The 25,527-nt window shown below is 41.5% G+C and overlaps 3 protein-coding genes across 3 annotated transcripts; all 3 read right to left on the reverse strand.

Moving 5' to 3' along the window:
• Positions 1-57: 57 nt before the first annotated feature.
• On the reverse strand, positions 58-13,001 carry dvl3b (dishevelled segment polarity protein 3b). The gene is made up of 15 exons (XM_080476322.1): positions 12,383-13,001; positions 11,016-11,085; positions 8,646-8,761; positions 7,875-7,987; positions 7,336-7,471; positions 6,715-6,805; positions 6,521-6,590; positions 6,192-6,331; positions 5,786-5,862; positions 5,603-5,670; positions 5,308-5,457; positions 3,716-3,847; positions 2,915-3,082; positions 2,467-2,670; positions 58-1,319 (listed from the first exon to the last, which is right to left on the reverse strand). The coding sequence occupies exons 1-15, from the start codon at positions 12,541-12,543 to the stop codon at positions 961-963; spliced, it is 2,055 nt and encodes a 684-aa protein (XP_080332448.1). The 5' UTR covers positions 12,544-13,001; the 3' UTR covers positions 58-960.
• A 748-nt stretch (positions 13,002-13,749) lies between these two features.
• Positions 13,750-21,171, reverse strand: copb2 (COPI coat complex subunit beta 2). Its single transcript, XM_080465021.1, has 22 exons — positions 21,045-21,171; positions 20,492-20,629; positions 20,315-20,401; positions 20,034-20,160; positions 19,802-19,950; positions 19,350-19,496; positions 19,101-19,200; positions 18,864-19,006; positions 18,521-18,720; positions 18,317-18,427; positions 18,107-18,195; positions 17,908-18,014; positions 17,607-17,750; positions 17,099-17,229; positions 16,741-16,948; positions 16,527-16,637; positions 16,222-16,436; positions 15,994-16,132; positions 15,658-15,795; positions 15,484-15,561; positions 15,163-15,321; positions 13,750-14,982 (listed from the first exon to the last, which is right to left on the reverse strand). The coding sequence occupies exons 1-22, from the start codon at positions 21,045-21,047 to the stop codon at positions 14,887-14,889; spliced, it is 2,820 nt and encodes a 939-aa protein (XP_080321147.1). The 5' UTR covers positions 21,048-21,171; the 3' UTR covers positions 13,750-14,886.
• A 1,295-nt stretch (positions 21,172-22,466) lies between these two features.
• rbp2b (retinol binding protein 2b, cellular) lies at positions 22,467-24,646 on the reverse strand. The gene is made up of 4 exons (XM_080477066.1): positions 24,520-24,646; positions 24,123-24,301; positions 22,914-23,015; positions 22,467-22,838 (listed from the first exon to the last, which is right to left on the reverse strand). Exons 1-4 carry the CDS (start codon positions 24,590-24,592, stop codon positions 22,785-22,787), a joined length of 408 nt encoding a protein of 135 aa, XP_080333192.1. The 5' UTR covers positions 24,593-24,646; the 3' UTR covers positions 22,467-22,784.
• Positions 24,647-25,527: the final 881 nt, after the last annotated feature.

The raw sequence follows: 25,527 nt of genomic DNA on the forward strand, positions 1-25,527 counted from the left end.
ACACGCGCACACACACACACACACACACACAAAAACACACAGACAGCAGCATATTTTAAGTCATAAAACTATATTTATAAATAAAAAGACATTTTTCCTTGATAAAAGAGTAGTGTGAAAGACATGGTAAGAAATTTTGTTTCCACTATACATTATCACAAGACAAGTCAGAAGATTCTCTGGTTAGCGGGTGAAAATGTAGTTTTTGTAGTGTAAAAATGACTCTTCAAGCTGGATGCTCATGTTAAGCATAAAAAAAAAAAATGAATCTAGTTGTGGCCAGCTACGCATATAATAAAACAAATGCATTCTTACAGTGAGGACTGCAATTCTCTTGCACTACATACACATTTTCCACTTCTTTCTCTCTTTAGTCAAGCAAATAGTTTAACGGTCTGAACAAGGTTAACAGTTAGTGTTCATTTCAGCTTTATCAGTTTTTTTGTTTTTTTTGTTAGAGGTCAGCAAGTAGGAATTGCAAGAGCGGAAGTAGGGAAGACCCTTCACTCTGAGTTTCGATGTGGACAGGAATGTGGGAGGACAGGGACTGTTAGATAAAGAAAGCAGCGGAGAAGAGAGAAGAGAAGAACAAATAGAAAAACATCCATGTGGAAAAGCGCTGAGTCATCGGCCCGAGCTAGCGGCTTCCAGTGCCTCCCTCGTTTTCTTTGTCCTTGCACAAACTCTTCCCCACTGTGAAGCAGAAACTGAGAAAGGTGCTTTGGTTCCATCTTGAGCAGGAGCTTTCTTCATTGAAGAAAGTATGGCCACTACTAGGAAGAGAAGCACAGAGAGGAATACACAGCTGGGTCGGTTCTGGTACTGGAAGATTAGTAGGATTGAGGTGTTGTTTAACAGCTCTTGCGCTCTTCCCTCCCTCCTGTCCTGGCATGCCGCCCTTCTCAGCTGTATGACATGAGAGCGTCCGATCTGTGACTGGGCTCCGACTGGTAACCAGGGTCACATCACGTCGACAAAGAACTCTCCGGCGTTTCCCACTGCCATGCGCAGGGACTGGCGTGATGCAGTGAGCTCTGGGGGAACAGAGGAGAGCTCTCGACCAGGCGGGGCCCCTGGTGCTGATGTAGACAGATGTGGCGGCTGGGGGGGTAAACCAGGGGGGCCATAAACTAGGCCGGGCCCGTAGGCTATGGAGTGGGAGTTGGCACTGCGGTGGCTGACAGAGCTTCGGATGCTACGTTCGCTGGGGGGAGCCACTGAGCGCTCGCTCGGGGCTCGGTGGCTTCTGACTTCAGTCTCGCTTCCACTGCCTCCAGATTTCCGACCCTCGTTCTTGCTACAGTTTGACCCGCTGCTTCCTGTAAACAAAAAAAAAAAAAAAAACCCACAATGATTAATAGATTACAATGATGTACAGACACATTGGGTTTTTTCTTTCCCTCCATTAAATGTGAACGGCCTACATGAGGCGGCCATGCCCATCTGTGTGCCAGTGACATGACGCAGACAGTACTGACCTAGTTAGTGGGAGACTCGGGAGAGCTGCATGACTAATGCAGACATCGTCACACAGCCAACAGCTTCAGCTATTGAATGCAATTACAGATTTCCTTTTTATTGCCTTCAAAACCTGCTTGCTTTTCTGTCATCAGACTGAAAATCTTTTAAAATCAGACCCGTTTCTATCATCAAAAGAAGCATATGTAGAAGGTGGTGCTCTTAGTGTAGAAATTCAATCAAAGAAAATAACATTCACATCAATTCAACCCATTGTAGACTATTAAGAGAAATGTGTGGAAGCCAAATATCTAGTCTCTAAAAAAATTGTGTATGCAGCCACAAACTAAGACTTCTGAGCTGTTGTGCCAGAGCACCCAGATGTTGTTGGTCAGTAAATACCTTTGCTGCGTAAGCAAACTGCCCCTCAAACCACAATGTCTGGTTTTATATTTGCACACATGCTAAATCCACAAAATCCAACATGCAAATAAGGCAGGTTTGGGCTTGATGGAAGGAATGATTTATTTATTTTTTTTTTCTGACAAGAGTTGGGTTGTTTTCATTAAGCCTTTGAAGTCAAGGTAGTAGCGCAGTGGAGCTACGAGACCATTCAGAATGTGAAGATTTGTGCTTTTTCTTTATTTAATGTTAAAAAAACACTGTATTCCGTTTTAACAGGGTCTTTTTCACACAACAAGCAGTGATGATCTAATACTGTTAGTCAGACTGGGTGGAAAGCCTAGTTGGTGTTGCTGGGGAGAGACACTATTTGTTTCCCTGAATCATATAGGCGAACAATGAAAAAAATCATCCAAATGTTTTTTGTTTTGTTTAAATAAGAATCCTTCATGGTTTTCTATCGTTACTGACACTTACAAACACATCAACTTTGCCGAATCTTTGATACACAAAATACTCTGACTGGCAGTCTTACACATTACATACAGGATAACATGGTGAACATCGTTGTGATGGGCACATTCATAATATACACACTCTACCCACCACTGTGTTGGCTTCCTGCACTGCCAACAGCTGGTCCACCATGGAAGGGCTGCGGGAGGTCATAAGGGTGGGGAATAGGGAACTGGTAGGGTAGAGCCATGGGCCAGGGGGCTGCCCCAGGGTGGGGGAGTGGAGGAAGAGTGTCCTGATCTGATGCACCCCCACTGGAACCATCATGATCATGAAGAGAGAGGTGGGTCATGTCTGAGAGAGACACAGGGAGGAAACTGGGTTAGACTACTGTCAAACACATTTGTTTAAAAAAAACAACCACATACAGTATATATATATATATATATATATATATACATATATATATATATAAATAAATGTGCAAATCAAATTATTCTTTGTATTATAAAGGCACAAAAATTAAGTTATATGGCTGTTTTACTGCTCACAAACTCTAATGGATCCAAGTCAGTGAAGGAGCTGAGAGTCTACTTACTGCCACAGAGGTCTCCAAACACGTAGTAGCACTGTTCAGAGAAGGTGATCTTGTTGACAGTGTGTCTGATGTAGCCGGCCTTCAGCAGGTTGCTGGCATATTTTCGGGCTTCACGGCGATCCGAGAACCCTTCCACATGATGGAAGAGCCAGTCCACCACATCAGAGCCTGATGCACATATTAAAAAAAGGGCTTTCCTTTAATAGGTTCTCCTTTATTACTTGATAGCATATCATATTATTATCACTTATATCATAGATCTGATTGGAAATCAGTGTCACCTGAGTGTACAACAAACAAATGAAGAGCACTGGCACTCCCTTGTTTGACCAACAGATCTTTGGCTTGTGTTGTGGCAAAATTTAGCTTTATCAAATACTGTTTGAGGCATGAGTCTCCAACTTCATCTCGTGGTTTGATTTTAGTTTACAGACAGCCGTGTCCAATTCCCCACTGTGTGATTGCTTCAGTCTTCTCCCTCTTTTTGTAAGTGAATATGTTTGAACTGCAGCAGCATGTCTGCATCCAATTTGAAGTACTTCGCCATGTCTGCATCAGGATTCTAACAGAGTACTGCTCTGATGATTGCACACACGTCCACACTGGAAAATTAAAGGACAATGAAGGCAAACACTCATGGCATACCATGCTGGATGTGATTATTCTAATAAAATTGATTAAAAAGCAAGACAATAGGAAATTCTAAACTGATCCATGAGGCTCTGCAAAGAAAGATATGTGCACAGGCTCATCAGAGGAACAACAAATGCCGGATCATGGCTTCTGCTTTGATCGACGTACCAATAAAAGCATTTGCGATGGTTATCTTCAGCCACATCCTGTCCCGCACCTCTAGACCAGACTCTGGACAGGCCATAGCCTTAGCAACCGTTGCCATGTCGCTGTGGATCGAGAGGTGGAAGTCATCGAATCCTATTAAAGAAGAGAGAATATGTTAAACATGGGCTGAGTGAGAACTTTAGGAAAAAAGATCTCAATTTCTTTAGTTTTGAACCGCCGTCAGTTGCCTCAGGGGCAGTTGTCTGGACAACTGCAACATTATGGAGCAGTTTTTAAATTTCCTTTAAAAATTAGTTGGTTTCAGTGGTCTGGAATATAATTTGATACCTCTGCCGTCTTCATCGTGCTTGAGAGGCTGGAGTTGGCTGAAGGTTTCTTTGAACTGGATGGCAGCTAACCTTGTCCTGATATACTTCTAAAATCAGACAGATCCCACTCGACTAAGTTTCCTCCCTAAAACTCAGTTTTACATTTATTAATACACTGAACAAAAATAGAAACAACACTTTTGTTTTTGCTCCCAGTTTTAATGAACTGAACTCAAAGATATGAGACTTTTCCCATGTACACTAAAGGCCTATTCCTCTAAAACATTGTTCACAAATTTGTCTAAATATGTGTTAGTGAGCGATTCTCCTTTGCTGAGATAATCCATCCACCTCACCGGTGTGGCATACCAAGATGCTGATTTGACAGAAGCATTATTGTAAAGATGTGCCTCAGGTTGTCCACAGTAAAAGTGTTGTGTTTATATTTTTGTTCAGTGCATGTTTATTTTACATTTAGTTGTATTTCCAGTCGACTTCCACCTTCCACTCTTCAATATATTGATGAATGCTTTTTAATTCCTTTATTTCAGGATGAGTAGAAGAATATAGTCTAATAAAAAAATATTATGATTATGAATACAATTTAACAGGGTGTTTCAGAAACTTCCTCTTTTTGTACCTATTCTACGAAGGCAAATACGGTCCCTTGATTATTTAAGAAGCTGCTGAACCACTTTTACTCTTAAAGCATTGTGAGGTGCTTCTTGCATCAAGGCATGTACAAAAGGTGTTTTCCAGAAAAGAAGCAGCACCTCCAAAGATTACAGGGGAAGAGGACAGTTGTGAGCTATGGCTCGGTCAGGTCTGGAGTTATCGAACAGATGGAAGTTATGAGTGAGACAGTAAAAAGCTGGAACGGAGAGCAGTCACAGGAATGCAGTAAAAGGGCTGGGCCACACTCAGGGCAAATTTACTAACACGTCACAAGAAGACTCTTAATACTGCATTTTTAGAGCTCTGAGGGGTCTGCAATTGTTAGAGAGGCTAATGTGCAATAAAACCTCAGATATGAGTGAGCCAGGAGTACTTTCCTGTTCGTGTGATAGAAGTATTAATGATACGCATGAAGGAAACAATCCCCGCAGAAACAATAAAATTAGATGAGGACAATTAGTGGGATAGTGTACAACAATAGGATGATGTCTGAGCATTAAATGCTGTGTGGATGAAGAGGAAGTCATTTAGACAGATGTGACTAATGGGTATTATGGCAAAGGCTGTTTTGAATAGAAAAAAGAAATCCCCTGATAACGAGTGACTCACGTTCAGTCTCAGGGATGGAGCTGCTGATGGAGGAGCTGGTGGATGTGACGGTACTCATGGAGGGGCTCATGCCATACGGAGGGTAAACACCCGTCATGGCTGCCGTGTGAGACACCCACGCAGCTGGATCAATGGGCCGGATTGGCTCACCTGGTAAATAAAATGAATTCCAGATGCCACTTGGTGAGCTTATTGCAAAATATCAAGTGGGAGAAACCTATATAACCATGTGTTATCATAGACTTGAAACTTTACTGAGGTAAAAAAAAAGAAGCCCTAACATATAAATACTCACTTCTCGGTAGAGCAAAGCAGCTCCGAGGGTTTGGATCCCAACACTTTGCCACAGTCAGAGTAATGGGGCTGGAAAAAAAAGAGCATTCAATTTGACCTTAAACATACAGAAGGTTCAGCTTCAATGTTACAAGATGTCTCGGAATAGGCTCATGCTTTCTTAATGCACATGTATTGCACTTACCCTGGCTTGTGCACAATGTCCCTCAGAACTCGAACCGCATCGTCATTACTCATGTTCTCAAAGTTGATATCATTTACCTGAATGGATATGGGAATGTCAGAATTTTCATTGCATTTTTTCCTTTTTTGCAAGCTTAATAACAGGGTCAGCATATATTGTCATCTGCATATGTGATTTGGCACAAGTTTTAAGCCAGAGTGTAGAAAGTTATGTTTAACAATCCAATAGCATGAAACAAAACTAAATGCGTACATGAGTGCTCTTTGTGGGTTACTATATATGGTCTTCTGGACGTGAGCACAAGATTCAACGTGCACACATTCCTGATCCGAGTTCAACTTTGCAACAATACACATCTTTCAGCGCACTGGCGGCATCTCCTCGTCTGTCCCGTTGCATCACAAACCTGCAAAAGCATGTCTCCAGGTTCGATACGTCCATCTGCAGCCACAGCTCCTCCTTTCATGATCGAGCCGATGTAGATTCCCCCATCTCCCCGTTCATTACTCTGGCCCACAATGCTGATTCCCAAGAAGTTATACTTTTCTGTGAAGCAGAGAAGAAGGCAGTAAAAATATTGTGAGCGATTTGGATAAGGACAAAAAATGATATTGTGAGCTCCAATAATATATTCTTGATTCCATCCGATACTTTGTTATTAAAACCAGCAGATTATGTCCAATTTAAGATTTGATACCAGTCTGTGCACAACTTAGTCATAAACAAGTCACTTACCCATGTTAAGAGTGACTGTGATGATGTTCAGAGACATGGTGGAATCTGTGATGCTGCTGAATGAAGACGACTGAGGAGAAGGAAGCGAGGTGATGCGAGAAGCAGAACCATTAGTTACAACCTGCGCAGCAGTTTCGGGAAACATGTGTCTGGATGATTTCCTGTCCTGAAAGTTGAAGAGAATGGGATCTCACCCTGTCTATATTGGATGCCTTAGGTTTCCGCCTGCGCCGGCGATGTCGCCTCATTAAACGAGAAGAGCTCTGCTCAGTGGAGCTGCTGAACCTGGAGATGGAAAAAACAGATGCAACTTTTACAGAGGAATACAGAGGCAAACCCGATAACGCATCAGCACATGACTAAAGACTTTTTGTTTGTTTTTTTAATCATAAAAATGTTCGCTAAGTTCAGGACTTGCGTTCCCTGTTTTTCTGAGAAAGAATCCAAATTACAGAATTTAGAAACTATAACATGATCAACAAGTTATCAGCTTTCACTGGTAATCAGTAAGAGGGGGAAGTAATTTCTTTGTGTGGTGGAAGTAAACTCACATGAGCACTATTACAACAGGGAAAAAAAAAACCCAACAAAGCACATCCTGCCAGATGTCTAAAGACTGAACGCAGCAGTCTCTGAAGCAGACTGCAGAGGTTTTGTACAAATCTTGAAGCACAATCTGCGAGGTTACCACAAAAACCACCACACAATTAGGCTGTGCTAATCTGCTAGAAGCCATTAACTGAGATTCCAGATGCATTCTCGCGAGGGGTAACCACACGTAGGAACAATCCAGGCAGATGTAATAAACATCAGACCTGCTGGTCGCGTCATCGTCTTCGGAATCAAAGCAGGAAGTGGACTCCAGCTCGCTGCTCATGAAGGACGAACAGCTGTCGTATTCCGCGCCTCCGCGTGCCATTGCCCGGGATGAGTACCCATTTTGCCTCCCACCTGCAGCAGGAGGAATCAAAACCAAGAAGACAAATGATGCATTTGGTAGAAGTTATTGAACACAATTGTACAGAAAATGGAGCAATATCAAACTTTACCTCTCTCCATTTTAGGCTACATAACTTTTGTCAAGTCCCAAAGTTTATGAGGAAGTTACTGTGAGTTATCTCACCATAGCAGCACATCCTGCTGACTGCAGAACACTAAATATTATAACTTCATAACAATAGTTGCTTTATTGATAGTGGTTCCAGTTCCTTAAACATAGTACATTTCTCAGGTTATTATGCATAGAATCACTTTCTTATCATCAAGATACCTTGAAGTTGTGAGTAGCAGAAATGTGTGAAAATAGACAGATGTGCACAATGAAAATTATATAACCAGCAGACGCCACTCTCACCGTGATCGTTGGAGTGTTTCCGTCGCGGTCTCTCCCGCTCTCTCTTCTGCGACGCCAGGGAGCCAGTCTCTGTGTCATTGTCCAAACTGTCCCGACCGCTTGCTGCTTTCCCACTTCAGTGTACAGGAGATAAAGAGAGAGCGTTAAACGGAGCATGAAAGTGTCATTATCTTGGCAGCTCAGTTCCCTCAGCCACCACTAAAACGTTTATATTATGAGCTTCTTGTTCAAATGAAATTGTAATCTGTGTGGAGTGAACTTGTTCATTATGGTTAATGATGCATTGAATTATTTATTTTAGTCCGGTGACGATTTCGTTTTAAGGCTATCATGGATCTTACGCATTTTAAATGCACGTAAACCAGACTGCAAAAATCTTGACACGGTCACTAACTCCACAGGGGCGAAAGTAAGAAAAGCCAATTTTCTATATGAAGCAAATGTCTGGATAGTTTCCAGAATTTACATAAAGTAAAAAAGCAGAAGTAGCCACAAGATGTCACACTTTTATCATTCAAGTTGTTGTGTTTATTCCCCCCTCCATATTGTCAGGTGAGAAAGAATCGATACAGGTAACTCGTACAGATTTTTCATTCAAGTTTATTCTGTTTAACACCTATCTTAGCGATTCTATTTACTCCTTCAATTCATTCCCCACGCACATGAAGAACTTGTAAATTCCTTCTACTTAAGTGGTTTGAGTCGTAAACAGAGTACTTGTGGTGACTCACACACTGTGTTCGCCACAAATTGTTTTCTGAATATACTGACTGATAGGAAGGGGGTCTTGAGTCTCCGATGCCACCGGTCCTCTCCAAAGGCGGTGCCGGCTCTAAACTTTCTGCCACTGAACCGGCATCTGTTTGGGCGCCATCTCCAGAAACCAACTGCCAAGAGAGAGAGTCACGTCAGTCAGATGGAAGAATGACCCAAGTCCACTGAATAATGACAGTGGACTTACACCGTTATGAAAAGTCAAACAGCAGGATCATTTGCTTTGTTTTACCATCAGTGCTTGAAGAAAGGAGCTGTGCCAAGAGTGGTTTGTCTACCTAACAGTGTTGCCTAAGTTACCACGTGTGCGAAAAAAACCATTATTTTTTTTAAAGAGACAGTAACCAAGTTTGTAACTAACTTATAATTCTGACAAATTTTAACATTAGTACATTATGTTGTGTTCTCCTTTATTTCTTTTATGTCACATTACAGTTTATCTGCAGCAGCGTGATTGTTGTCCATATAGGAAATGAAGCACACATTTATATACCAAAACACATTTAAATGCACATGAGAAATCGATGCAAAACTGCAGTACTTGCACGCAGGGACTGGTGGTGAAGAGATTCAAATTGTATCTCTGCTAATGTCAAAGCATTTACAAGGCAGGCTTTGGTTCTGTTGTGAAACAGGATTGTGGATTGTGCTCTCTTTGATTTGGCGCTAGTTTTATGTGGGAAGCCCTTCCTGACACAACACTCAATATGTTTCAAGGTCTGTGGGACTCAAACCTCAACCTTCCTGTCACAAGCTCGCTTCTCCAACGTCTAGGTTTTCACTGCAACATTGAAAGGAATCAACACAAACTTCTAAACCAAAAGGAAAAAATAAAATAAAAAGACTCAGTTTTAACTAATAGAGCAGTTTTGTTCAATACACGAAATGATTGTGATTGTTAAACTGCAGTATTCTGGAGATCTTATATATAACAAGGTTTCATGTACTTTAGAATTCAGGGCAGTTTCTGAGATGACAGCAGAGTCAGAAGCTTTTGATTTATCAAACAGACACACAGAAGGTCAGAGAGTTCGAATTTAAACAAAATGGAAAAACAAACGGGTGCCAGAACAGCGGTACAGGAATAAAACAGCTGTGCTGTTTGAGAATAGGACTGGGTTATTTAATAAGACTACAAACTGCATCAGTTACATTCCAGGAAGAACATCAAATTGAATCACCTCTACAGATACGGTAATACAGTTGTAAAACTATGCAGACCGATAAGATGCAGGGATGACAAACGTAGCTCCTGTCTTAAGAATGCAAATGTTCATTTCACTGTTTACTTAATTAGAATTAAAACAGCTAAGTGGAACAAATCATTGAGCAGGTCACATTTGTCTGCTGAAAATAAAGCAATACATGTTGGATTGAGGCTCTGAGCCTGTTGTGATGAGCATGAGGCCAGGCTGTTAGACCCCAGAGAATAATCAATCAGCTCACTGAAACAACAGATGAACGGTGGAGACAAACAAATGGGCATACAGAAAGTAGGATAACATTTCATTGTGTTTGGGAACATTTTAACAACCCCCACCCATAAGAGATTGAGGAACAGAAAAAAGAAAAGTTTCCACCCACACAAAACGGGGAGCTGCCTTTTAAATACCACCAACTAAACCACATCAAAGAGACAATTGGGGATGAGCTTGCAGGATTTTACACTCAAATATCAAACAATATCTCTGAGCTGATGACTGTCAAATGAGCTCTATAATTAAAACCACACTGTGTGAAATTCTTCCAACATGTTAGGCTTTTCCATCAAAACAGAAGATCCATTCTTTCAACTTTATTCTCTCCTCCTTGTGAGATTCAATCTTCTGGTTAGATGACCTGCTATGGGGCCTTTTTGTAATGGAGTATTTTCCTCCTATCCTGTGATTTCACTTGCTCTTAATCCAATTTCAGTGTTGAGAAGAAAGGAAGGGAGGCTCTGCCACAGGCACCAGATGTCTCTGGTGTTGTGGCAACAGAATTATTAAGTGCTCAGAACATTCGAATAAGAGGCAATATGCAAATACACGTATGCACTGACTGCGATGACTGGATTTTTAGCAGAATAAAGTTAATACGGGTAAAAATCTAATGTGGTCAATGTTTCATCAAAGTGCATTAAGGTACACTTAAAGGTAAAAGACTAAAGAGCATATATGGGTGTGCTGCTCTAGGGATCATTATGTGATGATATTATTAGGCAGATGCAGAAGGCCTCTCCCTTGAGATGGAGTACTGATGTGGTCAGTGTCCAACAGATTGGGAGTGATAGTTACACACAGTACTCATATGAGTAAACTCAGAGTGAAAACAACCATATGGAGATGAGTTAATAAACAATGCAGAATTACTCCGTTTTGAACTTACCCATGACACCACACGCCCGTTGAAACACGGCAGCTTAGCATTGTCATCTGATATTTCTTCCTTTACCACCCTGTAAAGAAAGCAAAGCTTTGTTTCAGCAAGCCAATAGAAAAGCAATCTCTAGGTAATAAAACATGTGGTGCATTTGGCGGCTGCAGAGAGGGGCAACACATCCATCAGCAGGGACACACTGACAACTGGGACCACATTTAATAGTATACCTACAACACCGGCGCTAGACACATAAATGATCAAACAAAGTGTTCAACAAAATCCAAGAATATCATGGGAAAGGCCAACATCACTGCATAGCTGAGGCTGCAGCCACAGACATGGAAAACCAACCTAGGGTTGCGAAGTACTCTGTCTGCAGATACACCAAAGGCTGCTAAACAGCAATAAACTAAAGGTAAATACACACACACACACACACACATATATATATATATGGCATTGTTGGTAAGCCTGAGCAGGATATCGGTCAGAAAGAAATGTTTAATCTATACTTAAAGCATCGGGGTAAATATTTAATTAAATATTTGATTTACAGCATGAAAGACTGTGGATCATTCCCAGATATGCCGTCCTCACCCCAAAATGCTATTAAGTAGTTTGCCCCACCTTTGCTTGGGTTTAGCCAGAAACAACTTTGAAAACCTGGCTCAAAGTGTTCACAAATAGTACAATCCCCCTCTATTTTTTGACTCTGCAAGAAGGAGGCAATGTCTGAACAGACAGAAAAAAATGTCTACGGTTCCGGGCCATGTTTTAACACAAAAGGACATGCTCATAAAGCTGCCACGGTGATGAACAGGGCATTCCTGTGTCCAACTCTGCATTCCTCTGGCTAATAGACAACAACAGCAGGGGCCTGCTGCTGGACTCTGACTGACTCCGACCCTTTACATTCTGACGTTAGCCTGTTAGCATCATCACTGTGTGTATATAGCCCAAAACTGACAGCAGTAACGTCAGTAACTAGATACCGCCGGTGCTGTCAACCGCTGTCGTCCTTATTATGATTAAGCAAAACCCGGCTGGGTGTTTCTCTGGCGCGCACAAAGCTGAAAAAAACACCAAACTTGGTCAGACGAAAGCCCGGCGCAGGACGCTAGCCACACGGACAATGTAAACAAACGGGGGTCGCGACGCTAAACAGACCTGCTAACAGCCCGTCGCTAGCGGCTAACAAAGGAAAGCCAATGGAGGCAGCTCGCCAGCGGATCGACAGCCAGGTAACATTAAACTGGTGACAGGCCGGCTGGTCGACGGGGCCATTAAGTTCATGTTATTCCAGCTGCGAGAACCATAAGAGAAGCGAGCGGAGCCGCGCCGAGTTAAACACAATAAATCTAGTTAACGGTTACCCAAAGTCATCGTCCATAGATTTGAAGAAGAACTTGTAGTTTGGCTTCTTTAGGACATTTTTGAAGTCCGCCAGAGTGACTTTGTCCGCCGGCACCGACAGCTTCACCAGATACGGTGTCTCCTGGTCGTCGAGGTGGTAGATAATCTTGGTCTCCCCCATCTCGGACTGCGGCTAAAGCAAGGCAGTAGCCTGGGTGCATCAAGCCGAGGGCCTGGCAGGCTCCCTCTCGGGCCCCGACTCCCCGTGGCGCTGGCGGCAGCTGTACCGAGGTCCTAACGGCTTCCTCGGGCTTCCTCCCCGGCTGACCGACTCGTTGCGGTTGTCGTGGTTCTGTCTTCTCGCAAACGTCCGCCTGCCTTTCTGTTAACACAGCCTCCGTGCCCCTCCGCAATGCGTCCCAAACACTGCCCGCAGACCGAGGCGCGATAGTTTCTGTTAAACTTCAAATTAGCTCTAAAAGCGTTGATTATAAGTTAGGAAAAAAACAAAAACGTTTGGAAACCGCAGCAAAATAAACAATCTGGGAAGGGTCGCTTTTCGCCTCCCGCGAGCTGCCAGGCTGCAGCCTCGGTACTTTGTTGAACACGGAGCTGCAGAAAACTGTCCGCGCCTGTTCTGGAGGGTGCGCCCCCTGCAGGAGAGGAGGAGACTCGCAGCCTCCCGGTTCTCATACTGCTGACGGCAGTGTGTCCCTTTGGGAAATTAATATTTCATCATACATTTTGTTAATCGGCTTCACGGTGGTGTATTATACAGCACTCTCCCTTCATAGCAAGAATACCTAAATCTTATCAGAGCTAGGGGTGATTCTGTGTAGAGTTTGCATTTTTTTCCACAGTCCAAAAACATGTTTGAGGTTAACTTTAACACCGGATTTGTCTGTGGGTGTGTTTGTGAGTGTGACCAGCATTTATCCAGGGCGTATGAGAGCCGTACCAGCATCATGGATTTTCTTAGTTCACAATGATTTCCAACCACTATCTAAAGACATGCTTGTGAATGAAATGGTGACTCAAACTGGCCCAAATGTAACAAAATATGTGTATAGGATGGATGGATGGGAAGATGTACAGCTGTCATGGTGACTGTAGCAGAAAGCTTCCCTTACTCACAGAGGTCACTCACATCAGGAATTTCAGAGTCTGATACAATATATACATATATATAGGTGATGCAATGCTTGACCCAGGGCCTGGGTATTAATCTGGATTCTTGCAACTTCTTGTCACAGTCATTTGAACGTTATTGTGCTTGAGCGGTTTCATCTAATACATTCAAAAGAATCTGGTGAGTGTTGTCAGCACTTGAATCTTAAACTTGTGCACACCAAACAAGTGGTTTTAAACTTAAAAAGCAAGTCTGTCTGAACAAGTCTCATATATGGTTTATTGAAAAAGAAAGAAGCAATTCTCTTTCTTTCCAATGGACTGGAAGGAAAAAGCACATATGTGAACACTTTTAGGATATCTTAAGTCAGCCTGAACCATCCCTGTGCAATGCTCTTTTTGTTAATCATTTGATCAACTCTTGTCTAGACTAACTTTACCTTCAGCTCAAGAACCTACTCCTGCTCCATGTGGCTGATGCCTTTAAATAAATCCACAGAAATTATCATGTTTTTCTTATAGCATGGACATACTCCTGTAGTGACACAATGTCATTAGTTAGGTGCCCACAAATAGTCATTTTTGAAGAAAAATGTCTCTCATTACAAATGCGAAACAAGACCGTGGGCCAAAACTGGCCAGCCAAATGATCTCACATCTAAGCAAGAATGACATAGAAATCCTTAACTAGATGTAAACAATGCCTGTGGTAATGCAAAGCTACATTATTCAGGTGTGGTTGAGTTTGAGAAAGCATACATGATGGAGGCCGCAGAAATTATATGGTTAGAAAAGTTTTTTTCTGAAGAACTGTGGAATTTGATTTTGCACTGCTTTTTAAAACCCTAAGAACATTTTCTTAATGAACTGCAACTCCATTAGGTTGTTATGCTCTATCCAGTGCTTCAACCCCATTAAACAGAATTAGTGGCTCATGAATCAAAGTGAGTTTCACTTTCCCAGAAATTCTGTAGAGCAGAAATAGTGTTCTGGTTCTTCCTTACGACTTATGTCTGAAATGCTCAAGTATTGAAAACTCTCAAGTCAAATGTGAATATGTACAGCAATCTTAAATTTATTGGACTTTATTCATTAATCTGCCAACACAGACAAAACAAAGCAGAGTATATAACATAATAGGCCAGTGAACGGACAGTTAGCAATTCTGAAACAATCAACTGGAGTAAAAAACGTTGAGTTTGAAATAGATAAGGTCTTTCTATCATTCATTTGAGAAGAAAACATCTTTGCTATAATTTCAATGTTAAACCCGGACACTGCAGTAGGCTGACATGACAACATAACATGACATTACAAAAACAAAAACAAATGGGGGGGGAAAGGGAGTTTGGTCTCTGAATTTCTTTAAATATGCTCTGAAGAGTGGTGGCAGGTCTCAGTCATCTAAGAAGTCATCATCAAGGTTAACGTCTGTGGTGTCGATGTCGTCCAGCTCCATGTTGTCAAGGTCCACCTCCAGCTCATCCAGACACTACCAAGAGACAAACACATAGATTAAAATAATTCTTCTTTGAAATGTCGCAATTGTTCATATAATTGTTTCCCGTTAGTTATATTGCAGCTTCACAATTTAAGACGTAACGAAAACAACACGCCAGTGAGTCAAACATAATAAAACCGTTTATGATCAATGATCCAAAGGAAGCTCTACTTGATCTTTTTGTGACTGTGAGAATGCAGGGATTTCCTCATCTTCATCCTCTTCTTCATCTTTATCCTCTGCTTTTGTAGCAACAGGTTCAGGCTGTGAAGGTGTCACTGCAGCAACAGGAGCTTCTGGCACCAAAGTCGATTCTTCACTATCGTTTGTCTGCAAAAAAAAAAAAAAAAGTTGACTAATCAGCCTAGCGCTTTTAGAAAAATCATGCTGTTTTTTTTGGGTTACAATGGATAAGAATGCATGTGAGGGCAAGTGCAGGTAATTACAAACCATGCATAATCACATTTAGAGAAAATTACAGTGTAGACAAACCTGTGACACCAGAGGGATGAAGGTTCCCTTGGGCTCATATCCCTGAGCCTCCTCCAGAATGTTTCTGTCTTCATTCAGCTGCACAACGGAAGAAACGAGGTCAGAAATAATGCAATGGTGGAGTACGACCTTTGATAATAAGGGGTAATGACTGACACCATTCATTCAACTTACTGTGACGAGTGGATAGTCTTTAGCAGGCCTGGAGGTGCCCAAGCAGGTCTCTCTCAGGTAATATTCAGCTGCAAAGGCTTCTCTGAGCCCGGGGAACAGGTTCTCATACTCTGTGGGGTCTGCGAGGGAATCAGCCGCCTGTATTCAAATACAAGAGACTAAATCACCATTGAGTAAAAAATGCCCGGATATCCAGCATAGGCATTTTTCTATTTTTTTCCAAAACTAACATGTCAAAACCCTGCAATCTAACTTAAAATAATAACGTTTTCCACCCTAAATTCACATTTATTGACAACACTGTATTTGCTTTAAAGTTTTGAAGACAGATCTGACCTTCTGGTTGACTTTTGATAGGTTCTCCCGCCACAGTTTGACCACACGAGACACCTGGCTGGGCAAATAGGTGCGGGCCAGAAAGGCAGCTTCAGGTAGTCTGTTTGTCCGAATCAGAAGCTCCAAACATTGATCCAGTCTGCAGAGAGAGGACAAAATTGATTTTAATATGTACTATAAAAGAAGCGTATTCAATGTGAATCAGGCGAGTCTATTCTCAATACTCACTTCCCCTGCAGGAAATACGTCATGAAGGCCACGTTGTTCTTGCCGTCCCTTTCTGCCCCCTCAGCCAGCTTGCCTACCATGGTGGCATTACCAGAGGCTGTGGCGAGGAGCAGCAGACCGCCATAGTCCTGAGCGTGGTGCAGACACTCTTGGGCCAAACCGAACTGGCACTTACTGATCGCTAGCTCTGCCAGCTGCTTCCACTTTTGTTCTGACTGCAAGTCAAAATGGTAAGTATTAGCTTCATACACAACAGAACATATTAGCAGTGATACGTGATGGTAAACCAGATGACATGGACTTACCTCTGCTTCCACAGCCAGCTGGTAGGCAATCTTTAACTCTCCAAGCTGCAAGGCCAACTCAAACCTGTGCTCTGGGTCTGTGGACACTGCCAGAGCCTGCTGCTTGAAACCCTGGACAAAAAAAAAATAAATCAAAAATGTTTTGTTTTTTTTCTTTGAGAAGCTGAAATCCATTTGAAATACAGCAATTAAATAACAATGGAAAATTCCTTACCTGTTTCTCAAGGAAATGTGCCACTCTGGTCCTCTGCTCCTTAGGTATAGTAGGTAGCACCTTGTCAGCCATCCCAAAGTCCCTCCTCATCACAGCGGTCTGGTACTCCAAGACAGAGACCAGCAGGGAGTAACTGACGATGTTGAGCTCCTTGTCTCCCAGGTACAGGCGGTCATCCTTCGGTATGTAGCCCAAAAGGTACATGGTCCTGCAGAGAAAGAAGACACTCAGTGTTTAGATGCTTGTCTTTCAACATGTGTCATACAACGATTATGTTTGTAGTGATATATGTTAGAAATAAAGAAATAAAATATATCCTCCCTTATCAAATAAAAACTGAATTATGCTGGAGTCCTACCTGTCCAAGTGTGCAATAGTGACAATCTCTCCACCAACAAAGTAGTTGAGTCTGTTTACAGAGCTGGTGTAGATGAAGCAGTCTCCAACCCAAAGCCCAGTCTTCACAATCTCCTGGATCTCTCCCTGGACCTGCAGTTTAAATTGAATGTGAAGTAATGATCGTGAGACTTGCTTGAGAGGTACAATACATCTTTGGTAATATACTGCTGATACGAAGACTACGTTCCCGCCACATCTGGCAACACAGGTCTGTGCAAGTATATCCATTTTCAAGTGGTTGTTAAATGCGAGGTGACGAAAGCTAGACAAAATGATGAGGGGAAGGAAGAAGGAGAATGAGGGGGAAAAAATGAACAGTTTTTAACATTTTGGCGGAGCTACAAAATAGGTCGGATGTGGGTCACGAGTGAGCCAAAAAAAATTTGAATTGGGTCTCATTTCCCTGCAGTGTGAGCGTGCCCTAATTCATGAAATAATGTAAATTACAGTTCTGAAGAGGTGCTTACCTCAAAGGCATCTTCAATACCATCCTCTGTTACTCCTTCATTGTTCTCTTGGGATGCAGCGACTTTATCTGCCATGTAACGCAGAATGAAGAAGGACTCCTCTGTCGCAATGCAGACCAGTTCACCAGAGTCTGACCAGAAGATCTGGACAAATTTTGGAAAAGGAAGGGGACAATAAATGAAAAGGGAGAAATAAGACAAAACGTACTAAAATGATTGGACGCCAACTGTAATGGCTTCAAATACAGTCGTTCAAAAAAGAATCATTAATTGTTCAAATAAATGGGCGACTAAGTCTTACATGCTTTGGCTGGATCTCGATGCGGCGGATGAGCTCTGTGTTCTCCCAGTCATAAAACGCCAGGCCGTTCACCGACCTCACCCCGAGCAAAAACCCTCCATAGATCCCTGAAGAGACGATTTGGAAACGCATTGAGTATATAACACTACAATTCACATCAAAACACTGAAAACCTCTAATCTAAACAAGCTCTTGTTACCTTCTGCTCCAAAGTCAGGCTTAAACGACTTTTTTTCTTTGAAATTTTTGAAGATTTTGACAATGCTGTTGCTTTCTCTGATGGCATATCTGTTAACGAGAAAAGAATAAAGACGGTTAATTAATAAGGTGGTAATAACAGAATGAACATGCAAATTCATCAGGTGGTAACGTGCGGGGCATGAGAAATTTAGATACACTTCAAACGTACTCAGAGGAGTCGTGTGCCCAGACGAACTCCTGTGCAGAGCCAAAACTCTTGTTCCTCAAAGCCATGGCAGTGTAGATGATATACTCTCCATCTCCACACACCACAACAAACCTGACAGAAAAAAGCCACACAGGTTAGTGTTAAGCCGCTGTAATAGGTATTCTTCATTTATGAGAGGCTGAAAAGGAGTTAGAAAATCAATACCTTCCATTGGGGTTATGCTGTATGGTTTGAGGGTAAATCTCACAGCTGCCCATGTCTTTGACAGCCAGTGGGAGCCTTTCACCATCCTTTATTTCAGCATCACCCATTGCCTTCAGGTTGGCCTGCTGAATTTCACTGTGTTTAGCCCAGATGATTTTGCCGTTGGTGTCCATAGACATGGCTGGTTCCTCTCGACCAACCTACACACAAACAAAAGGTAAGAAATAAGAATTTAGGTTCCTTTTATTATTTCAAGGATGCATTTTACTTTGACGTTTCCACTGGGAGAATGACTCAAGCTCTTTGTGGAACTTTTTCATTAGTCTGTCTTCACTTTGCTCACCTTGATGATGATGCTGCCTTCATCATAACCTAGTGCCACATTGTTGGAGCCTCTGAGGCCGCACACACACCACACGCGCTCCATGCCATAGTTCAGTGTGCTCTCCAGACGATAAGTGCTTGAGTGCCAGATACGCACCGTACCTACAAAAGGAGATTCATTTACAAACCCGAGCAAGATGATGCATCCTGGATGTGTTTGTGTAGATGAATGAGGATGACTGTTACTGTCGCTCACCATCTTCTGATCCAGTGATGATGATGGGGAGCTCAGGGTGGAAGCTGACACAAGAGACGTTCTGTGCGTGGCCCTCCAAAGTCTGAACACAAGTTTTGTTCTGCAACACAGAGAAAGACAGTTGAACGAATCATATGTAGAAACAATCTTCAACAATAATCACAGTGAAGACAGGACAGTACAATAAGCAAATTCTTCTCACTGTTCAGTCATAATCATGTACTCCATCATAATGAATACGTTTCTCACCTGATAGTCCCAGATTTTGACTTGACGATCATCAGCTCCAGATATCAGGTAGGGCTTGTCGCCTCCACTGTAGTAGTCAATGCAATTTACTCCTTTCTCATGACCCTCCAAAGTGAAGTTGGGGGACGAAGAGCCTAGCTGCCAAACCTATATCAAGCCAAATACATATCACACAGGGTCCAAGACATGCAAGAGTGAAATATGTACTGAAAAAACATGTCTTTTGATTCAAAGTTTTAACTGTACTAAACAGAACTTAATACACTTTTTAAGATTTTGAAATCTCTTTTTTGTTCACAAATAAAAGACAACTCAACAAAGAGTATCAGGCCCAAGAAAATTGTTTAGGGGTCAGCTGGAATTTCATCCAGGCCTTAGTTTCTCTGGAAGAAAATGCGCTTTAAGTGTGCAAATCAATTGCAGTGAAAATAGCAACATCAAAGAGCTCCTACCTTAATTGTTCTGTCCAGGGAAGCACTGGCAAACTGGTTGTTGTCCTTCGGGTTGATGACAATCTGCATAACGTAATGAGTGTGACCTTCAAACACCTGGCTGCACGACCACTTCTTCTCCCAGTCCCACAGCTTGATCAACATGTCATCTGCAAAGACACAAAGTCCATCATGAATAAGTGTAATAGTTACACATAAACTGAAAAAAATCTGTATTATGTAGCTTGCATACCGCTGCTGGTGAGGATGTAGGGCTGTGTTGGATGAACAGCAATACAACGGATGTAATCAGAATGGGCCTCAAACATGTGAACCCGCTCCAAGGTGTTGTAGTTGAACACACGGATCTGCATGTCATCCTGAGCAGGGACATAAGTTTTTTTGAATGTTAGCTTAAAAGTAATAATTTTACCACATTTAAAAACTAAAAATTACCCAAAACACACATAAGACATATTCTATCATTAAAAGCTGTATTCAGAAAAAAAGAAACTGTAGCAAAATGTTACTTACTGCTCCTGTGATAACCCAGTTCTTTCTAGCCACAAATTTGGAAGCTCTGACAGGGAGGTCACACACTTCAAAAGTCTTGACCAGAGTCTTAGGGAAAAGGGACAGAGTTAGAAGGTACAACTTATTAACTGACTTCCAAACATTGGTAAGCATTACGTGCTGAAACTTCTTCAATACCTGTGTTTCGTGGTTCCACACACAGACACTCCCGTTGTACAAACTTGCCAGCATCCACGGCTCAGTGGGGTGAAGGTCCACACTCTTCACCCGATCCGACCTGGCTGTCAGCCTCCGCTTGATGTCCAGCCTGAGAGGCTAAAACAAAAAGCAGAAGACATTACTGTGCTTTCTTATTGTGCTCAAAGGTCCTGCATCTGTTGACTTGACTATAACTTCAATCGAGGAGCAAACATTAGTGTCCACGTAAATATTCTTAGCAAGACCGGTTAGCAGCTAACACGGAGGACCCATTGTGGCTTATAACATTTAAATTGCATTACACTTGAAATACCTATCACAACCACCTTCAGAAGTAACTCACAGTAAAGACAGACGAGCAATAAACTTGGAAATCGCAATTGTAGGGAATCAAAAAGCCCTTAGCTACAAGCTAGTTAGCGGCTAGGCTAATCGCAAGAGCAATATTGACATTGGTTTATGAAGAGTTTATAACAAACAGAAGAACTAGAGCCGTTTTCTGGACACAAAGCAAATTTCAAATGCATCTTACCATGTTTTATTCCGGTGTTGTCGCAATAAGATCGGATAAATGTGTTCTGGATTGGTGTAATCGGGGTCCAAACGCTGCGATTTCGGTGCCCACTGCACTGACGTGGAACTTCCTGGAAGATCCTCTCGCGAGAGTTGCGCTGTGAAAGCGATGACGCGAGCAGAAAGTCCGTCAGCAGAGGATGCACTGCCACGAGGACACTGAAATCATCAGAGCCGTCTCGTTTAAACTGTATACTACTACTACTAGTACTACTACTACTACTACTACTACTACTACTACTACTACTACTACTAATAATAATAATAATAATAATAATAATAATAATCAGAATAGAGACCAATGCCATTGATAATACATTAAGAAAATCAGTTATCTGTTTAGAAAAGCTTGTTGTCTGTGGGACTAATGATCAGTGTTTTGTAATTGTATAGGTTAATGTCACATTTTAGAACAATTCCTGAGTTAAGTAATCTGATGCCAATTTCTTGCTCCTGCTAGTCAGTGTTGCTGACTGCAAATGTGTGTACAAGTCCAAATTCCAGGGGTGGGTCCAAACATTGTTACTGGGTTGCTGCAGGGGGTCACCCAAATGGGATTTAAAAAGTTGAGGCTATTCCTGCCATGTCTTTGAATAAGTAGATTAAGAGGAATTCTTTTGCCTTCAGGGGTCGCCACAGTGGTTCATCTACCTCACTCTCACTACCTCTGAATTGTCTCTGAAGGCTCCCTTGTTTTAATAGTTAATGTATTGTTTGCTTGATCTTCATTCTTGCCTTTTTGTAAAGAGTGCTTATGACTTCATTAATTTCCACAGTAACCATTATTAATCACTTGGTTAGACCGTTCTCTTCAACATCTTGTGACATTAGTGAGCTGTTCAACAGAATGGTAATCCATCCATCTTTTACCATTTTATCAACCTTTGGGTCTTTTTTTTTTATGTTGATTTTAAACAGTGTGATTTCTTAACAACAGAAAAAGTTTTGACAGGCCTGCAAAAGAATGAATTAAGTATCAAAAACATATTTTTTCAGGACAAATATTCCCTTAAATGACAGAGCATAAATGTGCTATTTTAGAATGTATCCATTCACTTTATGCCCTCCTTTACCAATTTAGGATTGTAAGGGACTGGAGCTGACTATGGGTCAAGGTGGGTTACATCATATAAATTGGAGAGGTCCCCAGTCCATTTGACAAAGAAAAGCCACATCTGCTCACAAACAACATCCAACACCTAAGACCATCAAGCCCAATTTTAAACCACAGATATTTTCAACGTAAGGCAACACAGCATACCTCTTTGTAAAGAGGTAAGATGCTTTCATTGGTATCAATACACATGAAATCCTCAATTTGTGAGAATGGTTGAAATTTAATTGGATGAACATCTAAAAAACAAAGGGTTTGAGAATTGTAGCCAGTGTTCATTATATTTTTATTGATATAAAACCAGCTGAAGGGAAATGGATCTTTGTAACAGTGACAGCAGAGCTCACGAATTTGGAAGCTTTGAGAGTAGCTGTGTTATTACTACATAGTTCATTTTTGAGTTAAGTGAAATTAATTGAAATAAGTTATGTGAACTTATTCTCCTTGAAAATGAAAATATACAATGAAAAACATAAAATACATGCAATTTTTGATATTAGCTTAAAATGCCTTTATTCACTCATCCGTCAAAACATGGAGAAGTTATTGACCTTGTAAACAAGTACATGACAACAAAAACAATTGTTACTCTTTCCTCTTGAACGCCTGAATACAAACTATATCTTCACACGTCAGCTCCTGTAGAAGAGAAACAATCTGGTGTTATTCAGAAGAAGGAACATAGAACGTGTTAAACGGCGCTCAGAAACTCACCAGGTAGAGTTTGTCTCCTTCAATCCAGTGTTTCCAGCCACGGTTGGCCTTCTCCCCTTTCTGAGTGCACACCAGCTTGTTTCCTTCCCAGGTCACCAGACACTACAAGACAGCACGCACCTCATTTACTGAACCATTAACCCATGTTGTAACTCCTGTGTGTACTTTGGGCCGAGAGCTGAGGGAGCAATTTGCTGTAGATATTTGTTATTGTTACTGGTCTGGGTGCTCAATTGAAGTCTAATGCAACCATAAAGAGTAACCAATTTATTCTTGCTTTTATAGTGTCATTAGGGATGCATTTGTTTCTCTGTCATGCCTCTTCTTTGTGTTAGTCTGCGCACTGAAGTCTGAAATATTGAAAGGATACAATAATAGTCACTACAATAATAACACATTTGGTTTGAAATTATGAAGAAAATTCTTAATAACGCCACATGAGAAAGTCAATGAAATATAATGAAACCTAAAACAAATACAATACATAGCACCTTCTAGGCTTTTCATTTATTATGTTTTGCAATCCTATTTTGGTATGTGACATTTATATTTTTATTCAATTCAATAAAAAAAATGAACTTCCCTTAAAAGGGTCATATTATGCAAAATTCACTTTCTGATGGTTTTCCCACAGTGATAATAGTCCCCATACCTGGGAATGCCACCCCAGAAGGGAAGAAAGTCTGTCATCTCTCTCCCTGGCTTGTTTCAATTTTGTAAAAGTGTGTGCTCCAACGAACGAATTAGAAATCAAACCCTGCATAGTGTAATCGGTTTAGCCAATCCCAATTAAAGTAGGCCCTCCCTTTGACCCTCCCACAATTAGGCTGCTCTGCTCTGGCACATGGCACCACAAGAGGAAGTACTCCCTCCTCTTCCCTAGATGGGCATTTATGGGCGGAGCCAGTCCAGCTCACACAGACACAGCAGATTCTGAATGCACTTCATGTGATCCAAGATTCAAATGGCTGAAAATCAAGGAAAAAATAGATTTGGGGCAATAAACTTTGAACACAAAGTTTTTGGACCAATGAGACCATGTGAAAATGTTGAAAAGCTGTCTAATATGACCCTTCTAAAGTACACAGTACCTGTACGTAATGTTCTCCATACGTCAGTTGTCTTCAGTCTCTTTTTCAAATGAGGTGTTAAAGCATATATACATTCTCATTTGCTATCATTCACACACTTCTCAGAAGTTTGACCCACCTTGATGTTTCTGTTGTCCAGCCCCTTGGTGTGCTCATCGAATTCCACCCCTACAGTGAAGCTCAGCTCATAATTCCTGAATGTGCTGAGTGTCTTGAACTCAAATCTGTCTCCATTTTGAGTAACCACTTTGGTCTGAGACAGGGAGATAGCGATTTTCCTTGTTGCGAAGTCAATATCTGAGAGAGAGAGAGAGAGAGAGAGAGAGAGAGAGAGAGAGAGAGAGAGAGAGAGAGAGAGAGTTGATTATAAAGCATTTAATTTAAAATTGACCTCTCAATATTTTGGCAATAGGTTACACCAGACTGAAAGAGCATAAAGTCTAATCTGTGTAACTTTCAGGAAAGACAAGACAATCCTTCCAAAATCAGGTCTACTAGAATAAAACATTTCTTACCCAATGCTTTCAAGTAATCCTCAAATTTTTCATTGGTTTCAAGTGTCCATTTTCCATTGAAGTCTGCAGGCATGGTGGCGGTTGGTGACGCGCTGGTGCGTAGACTTTAGACAGTGCAAGAAGGGGGAAGGGGCAGGGTGTCCTCCCGCTTTTATACAAGTTGGGGCCATGGGGGCAAATAACTATTGATAAGTGAGTTTATTGCTTGAAGACTAATTGCAGGGGCAGCTGTTTTTTGGAAAGTTTTGCGACTTTTGTTTATTTATTTCAGGCTTCATTTGATGACTGGAGGAAGTTGCAGGTCATGCCTGCAGGTGTAAATCTAAAAAAAACATGTACAACTATCATTCCTCTTTTTCTCACATGTGTTTTTTTGAGCAAATACACATGCACACAGAGCAGTGATGGGCCGGTGTTCAGTGTACAGACAGGGGAGGCTATTTTGTAACCTGTGCCAACAGTGTTTTTTTATTTTTTTATTTGTTCTTCTCCTGCGGCAAACTCAAATACTAAACTGGAACATTTGAACTTTGAGTGTGTCGGTTACTTAAGTTCAACTTATTGAGAATAAAGAAAAAAAATGTTTCTGAAGTGTGGCTATAAAACAACAGATGAACATGTTTCACTGAAAGCCCCTCGAAGTGTTATGCCATAATCACATCGGGATAAACACAAGCAAACAAAGGTGGGAGACAGCAGTTGATAAACCCTGATTTAAAGTTTAAAAAAAAGAAAAAAAGAGGAGCAGAGAGGAACTGATTTATATAATTCTTTTAAAGAGCTGAGTAAATAACCTAAAAAAATTGGGGGGGGAGAATATTTTTGCTGTAAAAGTTTCTTTTTGGTGCCATACTCTTGTTTTGATCCCTTTCTGAGAGCTTCATTTTATAATCACCCAAAGCAACAGCAGGGTAGGAATCAATACCAACACCTCGGGGACTCATAAACAAACTGAGCCGGCAGGTCAACGCTGGCGCAGTGGCTGGGTTCTGAATGCAGCAAGAGGGA

This window comes from Lipophrys pholis (genome assembly GCF_963383615.2).
Source record: "Lipophrys pholis genome assembly, chromosome: 1".
NCBI classification, from domain to species: Eukaryota; Metazoa; Chordata; class Actinopteri; order Blenniiformes; family Blenniidae; genus Lipophrys; species Lipophrys pholis.